The 13,506-nt window shown below is 37.3% G+C and overlaps 1 protein-coding gene across 19 annotated transcripts in view; it reads left to right on the top strand.

The window, feature by feature from the left end:
- The window catches only part of LMO7 (LIM domain 7), a 129,457-nt gene extending 116,477 nt beyond the window's left edge, over positions 1-12,980 (top strand). For 12 of the 19 annotated variants that reach the window (XM_066987569.1, XM_066987507.1, XM_066987564.1 and 9 more), the window contains 9 exons: positions 1,062-1,127; positions 1,443-1,508; positions 3,391-3,443; positions 5,203-5,422; positions 6,342-6,614; positions 7,958-8,066; positions 9,798-9,900; positions 10,404-10,450; positions 12,240-12,980. In XM_066987569.1, coding sequence (XP_066843670.1) covers positions 1,062-1,127; positions 1,443-1,508; positions 3,391-3,443; positions 5,203-5,422; positions 6,342-6,614; positions 7,958-8,066; positions 9,798-9,900; positions 10,404-10,447 — 934 coding nt within the window. In that variant the 3' untranslated portion in view covers positions 10,448-10,450; positions 12,240-12,980. The remainder of the gene's footprint in view (positions 1-1,061; positions 1,128-1,442; positions 1,509-3,390; positions 3,444-5,202; positions 5,423-6,341; positions 6,615-7,957; positions 8,067-9,797; positions 9,901-10,403; positions 10,451-12,239) is intronic. The other 7 variants (XM_048079037.2, XM_066987524.1, XM_048079040.2 and 4 more) reach the window with 3 other exon arrangements.
- Positions 12,981-13,506: the final 526 nt, after the last annotated feature.

Genomic DNA, 13,506 nt, shown 5'->3' with positions numbered 1-13,506 from the left:
TGTCCAGGAGTTTTCCAACTACTGCTGCAGGCATCATGGGAGATTAATCTGTTCGAAAGATTAGAACAGTAACTTTTTCTTGTTTCATGTGCACTTAGCTTACTGCCTTGAGTTGCAACTAACTTTGCTGTTTCTTTTAGTTTTTTTCTTTGTTCTTGTATAAGCAGTAAGAAATTACTGGAGGTAACACATGGTATCAAGTTAAATCTTAAGAGAATATGATTATGAAATTGCATGTATTTACAGCGGAGGCTGTGAGATCTGGAGTTACTTCAGCTCACAGAGAAATACTGCTGCTTCAGATCCCTGCTGAGCAAAGCAGAGGCACAGTTGTTACAATGGCTAAACAGGTTCTTGGCAACTGAACCAGGGTTTCTCTGTAGTTTTAGCTTTCCCCAGTTGCAAGGTAATAGGACTTTGTGCAGTAACTTATTAAGCTGCTGTAATATCTGCATATCTAAATACCTGATATATGCTTTAGTCTCAGGGGATGCAATTGCTTCTGAGGTTGCTGTAAAAGGATGTGTTTTGCTAAACAAGGATGTTGTTTAGTAAAGTTCAAACTGGAATTTAAAGTAGCTATTGTTAAATGTTTGTTTTACAATGATATCCAAAGATTTGGCTTGAAATCTGAGATGCTCCATAAACACATATGAAGGCACAATATTTACTGAAAAGAGCTGGATTAGCTCAGCTGATGGCAGAGTGCTGAGGCTGCGGACAGGCAACTGGAAGACCTTTGTTTGTAGAAGTTAGTGAGTGTTTCTCTCTATGGATTACAGACAGCACCCATGAAACTTGCTACAATATGCATCTAACTTTTGGAGAACTGTGTTTTGATAAAGCTTACCTACTGGCTTTGAAATGGATGAGAAAATCACTGTCGTATATTGGTCCTTGTAATTTTTGCAGTGTCTTAGTGTCCTTTTTCTTCCCATGTATTTATATTTGACCAACTTCTGAAATTATTTTTTTCTGTATGCATATTTACTGCTTGTTCAATTTCTAGAAAAAGTTTTTTGTGTTTAATACTTGTTTTCTTTCATCTTTGTTGCCTCTAGACATTATGAGCATTATGAAGGATCTAAAACAATAGAGGACCGACCTGGCCATCCTCTCATTGAGAGGTAAGAAGAAATTGAATCAGTAGATAGGTTGAAACATCTTCAGCAACAAATGTTAACTATTTAGGCATGTTGAAGTCTAGAATCCTTGTCACTTACAAAAAAAAAAGTAATTTCAGGCTGTTTTTCTAACAACCTTTCTTTTTCAGGCTTCTTTTTTACATTGTTTTGGGCTGATAAAAATAAACCTCTTTAGATCTTTGTGTTTGTAGGTTTTTTTTTTCTCAAGGATCTGCTTTGAATATTTTTGGCAGGAAATAGAGTTCTATTCATTATTTTCTCTGTATATAAAGGTAATGTATCTTTTTTTTTATATAGGCATTATGAACGTTATGAAACTTCCAAAACCATTGAGGAGCATCCTGGTCAGTCGTTGTCTGACAGGTATGTGATACTGGATTTTGGTATAGATGGTAATATTACTGTTTCTGTGTCAGAAAGTCTTGAAACTTCCAATAAACTTCAGCCAGCTAAGCATATACCATGCACCACTGCTGTGTTTTGCAGTTTTTGTCCTGTTTTTGTATTGAGAAAACAAGTAGCCAGACTTTTGGCAAATTATATGCTGTGCTGTAAACAACAGTCAGTCAGTAGGATTTTACTGGGAGAAGCAGAACTATAAGGAAGTAAATATGTGGGTGGTACTAGACTTATCTGGCTGGAAAACAATCCTGTGGTTGTGTCACAGTGTGCTGTACAAACTAAGGTGCAGTCATCTCAATGAAGATTGTGAAATTTAAGAGATAGCAAACAGGGAGGGAAGTGACAGCAGCAGCGTATTTATCAGGAAGATAGTAATGTGCCACCTGTTAAGTTATACTCTCTTACCTTAGCAACTTTGTATTTTGTTTTGCTTGTTGGTTAGCTTGGGATTTTTTTTGTTGTTGCATGTGGGTTGTTTTTTCTTTTTTCAGTAGAATGTACTAGCTGGTACAGATCCACTGGACTTTTTGAATAGTCTCCCTTTTAGTTATTGGGCTGTGTTTAAAAAAAAAAAAAAAAAAAAAAAAAAAACAAACAAAAAAAAACCTGAGCATTTGTATCCAGATGTAGATCCAGAGCCTTTGTATTAAGCCTTTGTCTTAGATAGCATCTCACAGTAATGAAAGATAATCTCTGTGTATTTAGTCAGGTCTTATAATTGAGTGAGCATGCCTTTGTATATTAAGAGGAACCCCAGCATTTACAGGGAACAACTAATAAATGATTTATCTGGAAGATCTAAATCTAACTTCAGAAGGTACCTGCACTAGGTAGTTACCTCTTGCATACATGTATGAGGAGAACTCTCAAGTGCTTAAAAGCATCCCAGACCAGGTTGACCTGCTTTTTGGAGCTCCTGTTCAATATGAACAAATGTGCAATTGTTGCATATTCTTGAGGAATAAAATAGGTCCACAATATAGGGCAAATAATCAGAACTTGGGGGAACAAGAAGTTTGCAATTTGTTTATGCATCCTTTACCTGTACACAAAGGACAAAACTCCCTCAGCACGTTTTTATGCATCCAGTGCTACACTCATAGACATACTGTTGTAGCAGCTTTGAGTTGTGTCCCAGGAAAAGACTTCTGTCCCTTTCTGAATCATTTTAAAATAGGAAACTGGCTCTTATTACTTGAGACTAATAATACAGCACAGAGGTATTGCTGAAGCTCCTGCTATGTAGTGTCAGTAACCCAGGTTTTTGCTGTTTGCCTTCCTGTATAGTGAATGGCATTTCTTGGCCAAAACTGATTAAAAAAATATGCTGCTGGGTGTAATCAGTGAATAATAAATTTCCTGTGAACAGTCTGCATGCAGTGTTTGAGAAGGTATTTAGCTTAGTGATGTTACTGAAGTATGTTTCAAGTTACTTGTGAATCTGAATCATTTATAAACCTGCTTTGAAAGTTACTGCTTCTTGATTGTAGTTCTCTGAAAACTTCCACAGGGAAGGGACTTTGTTTTTGTTTTTCAGAGGGGTGGAGGGGGGGCTGCTAGGGGTGGGGGTTGGTTAAGCAAGTACAATAATCAGTCCCTTATAGCGGAAGCACTGGGAACTTTTGATATATAATTTCAGCTTTTAATGTATGATTACCTATGTTTTGCAATACATTTTTGACAATGTAATACCCTGCTGTGTTTTTGTTTGTAAGCTTTTGATGAAAGGGATGTTGGAAAAGGTGGTTGTGTATCTGTAGTCTTCAATGAATTTGCAAAGATCTTTGTCCTTGATGAGGTCTCCTGCTTGAGGTACTGAAATGAATGTTTTCTATGTTTTTAGGAATAAATCCAAGTCAACTTCAGAACTGAATGAATTCACTGCAAACAGAAATGGCAAGTACTTTTTAATTTCCATTATTTTTAAATACATTTTTAAAGACGTGTATCAGGAGTAGTTATCCTATGAAAAATAATTGTCAAGGTGCTTTTTCATAGCTACACTGTAAATTCAAATTTATGTGATGGCACAATTTAATGAAGTTCCAACATAAAGAGGAAATTCGTTTGTCCTAGGCTTATCTGTTGACTGTATATGATTAACTGCTGTCTTGAAGTAGCACTGATTACAAAGGGATCTTAGTCATCTAAAAGTTTGGCATCTGAAATTGTAGACGAAACCCATCATGTAGATATATTATTGAAAACGTTTGCGTTCTTGATGTGTTGACTCAGTCAATAAAAAAAAAAAGGCTGCATATACCAAGCTGATAATGTTTTTAACACAAGTGCTTGCTGGTTTTAGCTTATGTTAGCACAGGAATAACGCAGGTGGAAGTCAACTCTTGACACTGTCACAGTGGCCCTGCAGCTTCCTGGACTGCAGTTTACTGCTACCTTTCTTGAGTTGTCCTTCAGTTATGTTAATGGGTTTTTTGTTTGTTTCCAGAGGAAAGCACATGGGAGGGGGAGGAAGACTTTCTTAAACATATTACACTTAAAAATTCCTGAAAGCTATTCCTGTGTCTAAAACATAGTTAGAAAAAGTAATCATAGAAAAGTAAATCATAGAAACGTATAATATCCTGAGTTGGAAGGGATCCATAAGGATCATCAAGTCCATCTCCTGGCTTGATGACCAGGACTACCCAAAAAAAAAAATAAATCCTATGTCTGAGAGGGTTGTCCAAACACTTCTTGAACTCTGTCAGGCTGGTGCATTAAAGAATATTGCAAATTGACAATGTTGTTTTCACACATAAAGCACAGTCATTGAAGCTAATGAAGGAATACACGCAATATTTTATAATGGCAATCTGTAGCAGTAAAATCAAGAGCATATCTGTAATCAGAGCAGTATTTAAAAGGACTGAAATTTAAATTGAAGTGACTTATGGCTGAGTGATTTTCTTGATTAAATAGTTTTACTATAAAGAATAGTTACTGGGTTTAGAAAACAAAGAAAAAAGTCATCTGTCAATGAAGATTGGAGAAAGAAGGCTTATTGGTTTCCCCTTTCAAAAATTCAAACAAGGATCAAAAGAGCTTGTACAGCATAATCTAATTTCCACTGGTTAGTTACCACAGTGTCTATGTATTAGAGAAACATTCTGTAAATGTATTTAGTTAACTTATATATATATATATATACACATGGACATGTGCGTAGATGTATATCTTTTTGTAATGTGAGGTTAATGTGTTTAGTGTGAGTAGAGAAAGAATTCCTGAAAACAGAGACAACTTAGAGAATATGGATTCTGAAAGGGAAAGAAAGCATTCCACCATTCAGTTATATATTTTGTGTGCTTCAGTTTGTGTTGGAGGAAGTCTTGTGGAACTAGAAGAAATTATTCCATGTAAATACATATATACACAAATGTGTATATATTTTACTAGAGGCAAAAGGAAATAATTATTTTTGGATAATTCAATATTTTCTTCTATATGTTTAACTTATTAATGGAAATATGAATAAAACATCTGTCAATAATAGTGAGGTATTGACAAGTTTGATGCTAGTCATATGAAACCCAACCATAAAAAGGAACTAAAGAAGCTTGTGAATGTGGAGATGAATGACTGCTTCTGGAGTTATACTTAAGAGTACTAGATGCTCATTAACTGCATTTGTGCCTGAATGTTGTCTAAACAGGTACTCAGGGCAAGCATTTGGAGAGGTCTTGGAACACGGGTGACCTGCAGAAGGGGTCTCAGAAGGAGCACAACCTGTCTGCGGCAGAGTTAGAGAGACAACAAATCCTTCAGGAAATGAGAAAGAGAACGTCTCTACACACGGACAGCAGTTGGATTAGGCAGCGCAGTTCCAGTGTACATAAGGAGCCTATTAGTCTGTACGGCAATAGTATGAGGAGGTAGGAACCATGTTAAAAGTTAAGTTTGTCTCTCCTCAGATGTTTGTTTGGTTATTCTAAACTTCAGCTTGTATTACAGAGCACTGAAACAAATCCATCATGTAAAAGGCTTTAAGGTAAACTGAATAGCAACACAGGTAGAGAAGGTGGTAGTGGTATTCTAAATGCTCTAGATGAGATTAAATCTCTGAAAAGAACGTGGACGTGACCTGCAAATAACACAATGGAAATCAATAGCTCTGACAGATGTGTTTAAGAATTTCAGTAGGACAATTCAGTGTGGAAATGACTATAGCTAAAGGGTGTACCTCTTTTATATAGAAATATTGTATCAGAAAGTGTTGAGTTCATTTCTTGCTTTAAGTAATGCATGAGTACTGGGTTTGTCACTTAAGAAATAGCTAAACTATCAGTCAGGAGAGTGTTTGGCTATTGGGCCAACACCTTGTTCATAGATGTTGCTGTCCAGCCTGGGTGGATTGTTATTTCTGATCTGGTATCCCTTAGAGACAAAAAAAAATAAAAACAAACCAAAAAAAAAAAAAAAAAACTACTTATCTGAAGTATGTTGCTGTACAACAAATTCTGACATAGTTCCGCCTGATAAGGCAGCAGTGAAGGGTGTTTTGCTGTTATTCTGCAGTCATTAAGTGCAGCCTCTCCTTCACCTCTTCTGCTTTCTTTCCCATGAGACTAGGACTGGACACAAAGGATAATTTGTAGCTCAAATATTTTAAATTGGTCTGATCATCTTGAGCAATATCCTAAACATACAAGCATATTCATGCTAGAAAATCTTGAGAGGATAAGCTGCTAGGATAATATGCTAGGAGAATTCTTTTGTCTTTTGAACTCAGAATGTAGCTGTTTTGGTTCAGCTGTGCTACCATTTACATTTGTGTATGTACTTGTGTTACAGAGGGGAGTCTTTGGACAACCTTGATTCTCCAAGAACAAGTTCATGGAGACACCATTCGTGGTTAAACCAGTCTGCCTCCACTTCATCTCTGTCCTCTAGTCAAGATCTCAGTCGCCCAGTGTCCACTTCAAACCGAGCCTACATGTGCACTCCTTCCTCTGCCAAAGCACCTCCTGTGGCCTCCTCTGTGAGGGCCCCATCTGTGTCCCAGCCAGCCCCCCGGGTTCAGTCTCCCGTCTCTGCTTCCCAGACAGGGTCGCAGACACGCAGCAGGTGAGTAGGTGCCCTTCTGCTGGGAAGATAGAGACGTTGGGCTGCACTGAAGAGTGGACTCTGTAGATGTGGTGGTCTACAGCAGTGGCCTCACCTGTAATGTTAATGAACCAGTCTGAAAAGTACCTGTGTTTTTCTAGCTGGATAGGATCGTTGAAACGGGGGCTGGTATTATCTCCCTGCTCCAGACATTCAGAAAATTCTCCAGGTTTGTCATCAGTGCTTGACATAGGTTAAAAAAATACACTGGAATAATATATCTCTCCGTCTCCAAGCTGTGTGTTGATTACCCAAAATGCTTAGTAAAAGCATACTCCAGTTGGCACTTCTGATATTTATTTCCGTAGATTTGTTTTAACAAAAGATTCCACAAACCCACACTTTATGGCCCTCACCTTCATCTCTCCTCCCCCTTTCCTGGCATGTGGTCAATATCATCTCAAGGAGCACTCAGGAATGCTCATAACCCATGACCCTGGAGAATTACGTAGTAGGATGTTGTTTTTAATGTAGGAGCAGAAAGCAGGAATTGCAATATGTTTTGAAACAAACTGGAAATCAATTGTGGTAGGATAGATAAGTCTGCTGTTTTATGTACTTGAAACATTTTAAAAATACCTCTAGATAAGACTGGAGAGGATCACACGCACACAATTACATGCATTATATATAACAGCACTGTAAACACTGCTTCATTAGCTCTTACATTCTCAGACACTTTTTGATAAATTGAACATTTTTTTGAAGGTTCTTACATTCCTTATAATGTAAGGAAATGACCTTCTTAAACATGTTTGCTTATCTTGTTCCCACTTCCATTTTCTGATTTGTTAACATCTTGGTAGATCTAAGGAAATTGAACTCTGTATGGCTTATGTTCAAAGAGTTAATGTAATATTATATGTCCAGGACTAACCTTGTGTTACCTAACAAGGTGCAGATGGTGGGACTTGGCAGGGGTGCTTGCTAAAACTTAGTTTTCAAGATAAGTCCTTGCATATAAGGCAGGAGCACGAAACCTGTGTGTTTTTACTCTCCAATCCTAACAATATACTTTTAAGTTTATTTGTAGACGGTATTGTGAACAACGAAATCTCTCCCAAGAATGTGACAGAAAATTCTTCATTTGTTCCTATGTAACTTTGATCTAAATTATAACACTTCAGCTTTTCCTAGATCTCAGATCTACTGCAAATAATACTCCTTTTCAATTTATTTTCCTCAAGCCTAGTAGTCCACTTTTTACCAGTACGTTCTTGGTTTTAATCTCAAATTCTTTAACTTTTTTTTTGCCTTTTTAAACCTTTTCAAGCTGGTTTTAAGGATTTTCATTCTGTATCTAGGTCAGTCAGTGGGAAGAAAATCTGTTCATACTGTAATAACGTTCTGGGCAAAGGAGCAGCCATGATCATTGAGTCTCTTGGTCTTTGTTATCATTTACATTGCTTTAAGGTGAGAGCTGGGAGTATCATCATGAAGGAACAGGAACTAATCAGAAGCACGCATGGCTACTCAATGTTATGCTCACAGGGGCTCTACTAAAATCACTTGCTTTGCCTTCTACTCTAACAGTGTGGTATCTGCATATTTCCATGAGGCAGTCCTATCTGCAGGCATTTAGCACTCAACTCTAGGATTGTTTCATAAATGCTAGAGCTAACAAGTAGGAATTCAACAAGTAGTTGGACACACTGACTGTGAGATCACAGTTCCTTCTTTGAATTGGCAGCAAAAGAATCAGAAGGTGCTGAGCCTCCTTTCCTAGAGAAATCAGGTCCTTTTAAAATATCTCAGCTTGGACCCTGGCAATTGCAGCATCTAAGATGACCCATCACTGCTAAACTAATGCTAGCAGTGTTCATGCGGTGCTTTCCAGGCAAAGGTATGTTGTCAGTGTTCAAACTGGCAAGATACAACCAAGCACCAAAGCAGAAATTTTTAACTAGTCAGCCCTGGTTAGTAGCTAGGTATATTAAGCTCATTTCCAGCACTGAGACATAGTTACGTGATTTCCAGTCAGCTTGGGGTAAATGCAGAGCAGGGGAAAAAATATTAATAATAAAAACCTTCCTGCAAAAGATGTAAAAGCACTTGTACTTTCCCTGACATAGGACTAGATGAGGAATTAGACTCAGCTTTGGAGGTGCCATCATACCTTGCATCTTCCATGGCTTTAGTAAAGACTCCTCTGTGTCTCATTCAGTTTCCCTCTGTGCCCAGCTCAAATTATCAGAGTATTTCAAGGAATCGACTCAAAGCTCTTCCCTGTCCTGCCCACCCAGACAGTAATCCACAGAGGCTGATCTTTACTCCCTTCCTGCAGAACATGTCTTCTGTGCAAGGGAGTTCACCTGTAGGCCCTAACCTACTTAAGGCAATTGGAATTTTTTTCTTCAACTTTCGTAATGTTAAGATTTGTTTGTTCAGTCTTTCATAAACTTTGGAAAAACCTGCCATCCAGAAGATTTATTTCTCATTTAAGCAGGCAAGTTATGTGTAGAAAGTCAGTTACTTCTCCTCATAAATTTGTTAAGGACAGTGTTATGATTTGAGTTCCAGTCCTTCCAGAGGTGGTTCATATCCATAGCAAAGATGTGTTCAGCCACCATAGCTAAATTGTTTACTGTTAGTATGAAAGTTATTAAGCCCTTTATTCATGTGTTCAAGAAAAGTGAAATTGGCCCCTTCTTCCCACATACAGATTTGTTACAATGATGGAAAGCTAGTAAATTGCGTAGTACACAAGTGTATGCTGCCTTGACTGCCAAAGGGTTGAGGAACCCAGCACGTGTATTGCCACATGGAAATCTGCAAGTAGCACACCCAGGTGTTCGGTGCCAAAGTTGCTGTTGCAATGTAGACAACAAATTCTTCCTTGTTGAGCCAACTTTAGTTTTCAGAGAAACTGAAGTTCAAATTAGATTTAATGAACTAATCTCTAAATAGCATCTGGTCTATGTTTGCTTAGTTGGTGTCTCTCTGCTATTCGTTGTCCAGTCATCGCCTTAAAAATACCTTCTCAGGGTTGGTTGCATTTTGATCTACTAATCGTTATACATTTGCTTCTAGTGGTTATGGGTTTGTGGTTCAAGCTTTGTTGGGCTTAATTCAAGCTGCTTTTGAGCAACGTTTTCTTTTTTTAGTATTTTGTAAGGAGTTGCTAACTACTGATCTGTCATGCAGTGTGTTGCCTGTGGATGTGACCTTGGGGGATCCCGCTCTGGAGCTGAAGTCAGGATCCGAAACAACAAACTCTTCTGCAACGACTGCTATATCAGATTTAAAAGTAAGGCAATCCAGTTGCAGTGTGCATGACTGTAGTTCTTCTTTGTGCTGTAAAACCTCAATTGTTTGTACATCTGAGACAGTTGATAGCTTTCATGTTTCGCTTTAAGTTGCTGTGTTAGTGAAAAGGTTCAGAAAGGTCTGATTGTCTGTTCCTGTCTTTTGTAGGGTGTAGTCATTCTTAACTTTTAACTTGCTGGTAGATGGTTTTACCACCTTGTTATTAAATGGCTTCAGACAGACAATGCAGTGTAGTCATCCTGTTTTCTTCATAGATCTGAGAAGGGGGTATTGAGAAGTTGCCTAGGCAGCAAACAACTTCTACTGATAGCAGAGAAGTCTTTTTGAGAAACTATGTTTAAAAAAAAAAAAGTAATGTTTAGTTCAGTCCTAACCAAAAGTGGAAAGATATTAATTTATCTTGTGCAGGTGGCAGAAATGCTTCTTTCTTCTTGCATGCTATCATTATTTGAATTATAGGTCTGTGATTGGTTATTCGTTTAGGTACAAGTTCAGCAGGAATTGATTTACTTACAGATCTTAATTAAAAGGTGCAGTATAACTTTTTTCATTTATTATAGTTTGCAGAATTCTGATTTATGGAGCATGATGTTAAGGATTTGAATAGTAGTGTTTTGTTTTTTCTGCTGTCATACATGATAGTAGACAACCTCCTAATTTTGAGAAATCTTAAGAGTTTTATATAGCTTTATTTTTATATAGCAAATATAGAATTCTCTAGAATGATAGAATTCAGCTAAGGGAAAGGGATTTCTGAATGACTTCCTGGGAAGCATGCTTGTTTTTGCATGAGCCCAGCACGTTTTTCTCATTGTGGTCCGGAAGGCAGCGAAGGGAACAGGATACTTACGCTACTACACATGAGCAGGACGTCGGCATCTGCTGGCTGAGAAGCCCAGCTCAGAAAAAGAGAAGCTCTGCATCTGATGCTTTTGCTGTTTTCAGGCTTTTTGGCTTCCACGGGGAGGGAAAGCTGACTGCACCATTGAAATGATTGTGTGATGCCCTAGCTAAAAACAAACAGAAAACTCCACATCTCTACTTGATGCTAACAGTGTATTCACAGAGACTAATGTTAGGTGCAGGAGCACCTCTGCGATCAGTGGAAGGAGGAAGAAAATCCTCCCGCCCCCCCTCTTCCTCTGGAGATGATCCAGGGCAGTGGGTCAGATCTCTGCAAACGCGTGTTTGGAGATTATATCTCCTTGTTGGGATGAGACTATGCTGAAGTGACCATGTTCCTAATTAAAGCACCAAAATGTGTGAGCAATTCAACCTGGAGCCTGCTCATGTTATTTTAGCTTTACCTATTTTTCTTTTGGGTGCAAAATTGCTGTATGAGTTTGGAACTGAAAAGAAAGTTTATTTTTCCCTGACAAGACAGTATTCAGGGATGGAACTAACTCAAAACTTTATCATGGATAAAGCACTATTTAATCTCTCTGACGTTATAGCTAATAAAGTCATGACAGTGAGTAGCCTTTCAGAAGCAAAATTAATCTTGGAGAAGTGGCTGTATACCCGTCAGTGGTTGTATACCCTTCCCTTCAGACTGCATCTTCTTGGGTCAGTGGGCACCTCATAACATAAGATAGCTGATTTCATAGAAATGAAATATTGAAACTAGTGATTTGAACAATACAAAAACTAGCTATGTGATTACTGCAATGAAAATATATACTGACAATGCAGCAGTGGTCTGTAATGCAGATAACTTTTTGTTTGCAGTTAACATTTCACATCACTCTGATAATTCAGTAGTTTGGAATGTGAACATATTGGCTAAAATGTTTGAACTGTAGGATTATTAATATTCACAATGTAATTTTACAGTCAAATATTTCTGCATATTATTATGTTGCTTTTGTTTTAAACTTGTAATGTTGTAGTGAAACACTGGTGTATTGGCAGGTTCCCTCAAATATATGTAGAGAGAGAGAGGATAACCTTTTTGTTTTTAATATATATCGCTACAGTTATTTAGCAAATCCTAATCTGATTTATTGAAGGATAAATTCAGAAAAACAGTGACCCTCTATTTGGCTAATACTAAAAACAATTCCTAAGAACTTGGTAAGATGCATGTTCTGTGGAAAACTACTTGGCCTGAAATATTTGCAGTGCTGTAATTGAATTAAATCCAAGTTTTTATTGCTTATTACATTTGGCTTTATAGATTCAGAATGTATGCCTTACATTTTGTTACCAATTTCACAGATACTGGTAACACCCTTGCCAATTCTTAAGTGAAAATCTTAATTTTTTGTCAGGAAGATTCTTCAATAGCTAGAATTTAATTACAATTTTTTCTCTCAACAGCTGGACAACCAACCTCCATGTGAAGCAAACCTAGATACGAAACCACTGTTGCAGATAAAAGAAGAGGTGATTGCTGCTGATGTAGATCTATAAATATATATATTGTGTGTATGTGTGTTTTTTCTAAGAGTAACTCCTTTGCTTGTCTAGTCTTTATAGCAATGCATTATATTCCTCATACAACTGTATTTTTATTTATGATAAAGTAATTGCAGTAAGGAAATATCTTGGGAAGATGCTTTTACTTTTACAGCTTCAAGTACTGAGAGCACAAGGGAGAATAAGTATATTTTCAATAATAACTTCAAAATATTTTTGAGGCTTATAATCAACTAGTTGACTTTCCAATGGTATATGAAGAGGGTATTTTGTTTCTAAGCTCTCAAAAATGAGCATTAGAGAAATAGTTAATATAAATATATATTTGCAATTGCTGTCTTTATTTTTGACATATACTGAGAGCGAATTCTCTAGGTTAATACGAAGCTGCGTTTAAATGCACACAAATGTGTTTGCTTTCCATACGCTGGTTTCTAAAATTGTGCTTTTTGAAACTTCAATACAAAGAATAATCTGTTTGCTCAGTGGTGATGGCATAATATTCTGTGGAATCCATTTAATGGAAAGAGTTCTCTTTTCCTATTTGAAAAATGTAACTATCTTTTTTTCCTGCACAAACTAGATGGAGAATGGTTGTTGAATTACAGTGTATTTGTAAATAAAATTCTGATGTTGCATTTATTAGAAGTTTCTTTTCTTTCACTCTAGCAAAATGTGTTGTTAAGGTGATTTGCTGAAATATAACTTGAATTCTGGTCCTGGGAAAACCTTTTTCTATGAAAGGGTTAAAATGTCACCATAAAAATGTGTAAGAACAGTAGTTCTTGCTTTCTCTTCACTCACAGAAGACTTCAAATTTTATATGTATTTCTCCTGTCAAATTCCTTGTGTTTTTTTTCCCTCAGCATTTAATTTAAGTGGTGAGACTGATGCTCTGTCCTGTATGCTCATTGCTGAAACAGAACAAGCAGGTGAAGTGCAAGTTCCCCAAAACTTCTCTGCTGTGGCTAGAAATGAGGTGCTTAAAGTATTTTGGATTAGGTACTGCAGCTTCTGAAAATGCAGCTGGAAAGTGCCCTGTGAGGTTTTCATCAGTGGCTCCCAAATTGCTTTGGTCAGTCAAATCCTAAATCCATTCACGCATGGTTGTGTAGCGTTCTGTGTCCATCAGTGGAAGGTGCAAAGAAAACGTGAGATGTGGATCAGA

This window comes from Anser cygnoides, chromosome 1, assembly GCF_040182565.1.
Source record: "Anser cygnoides isolate HZ-2024a breed goose chromosome 1, Taihu_goose_T2T_genome, whole genome shotgun sequence".
NCBI lineage: Eukaryota > Metazoa > Chordata > Aves > Anseriformes > Anatidae > Anser > Anser cygnoides.
Note: the sequence above shows the minus strand (reverse complement) of the source record. Positions and strands in the feature narration are given on the sequence as shown.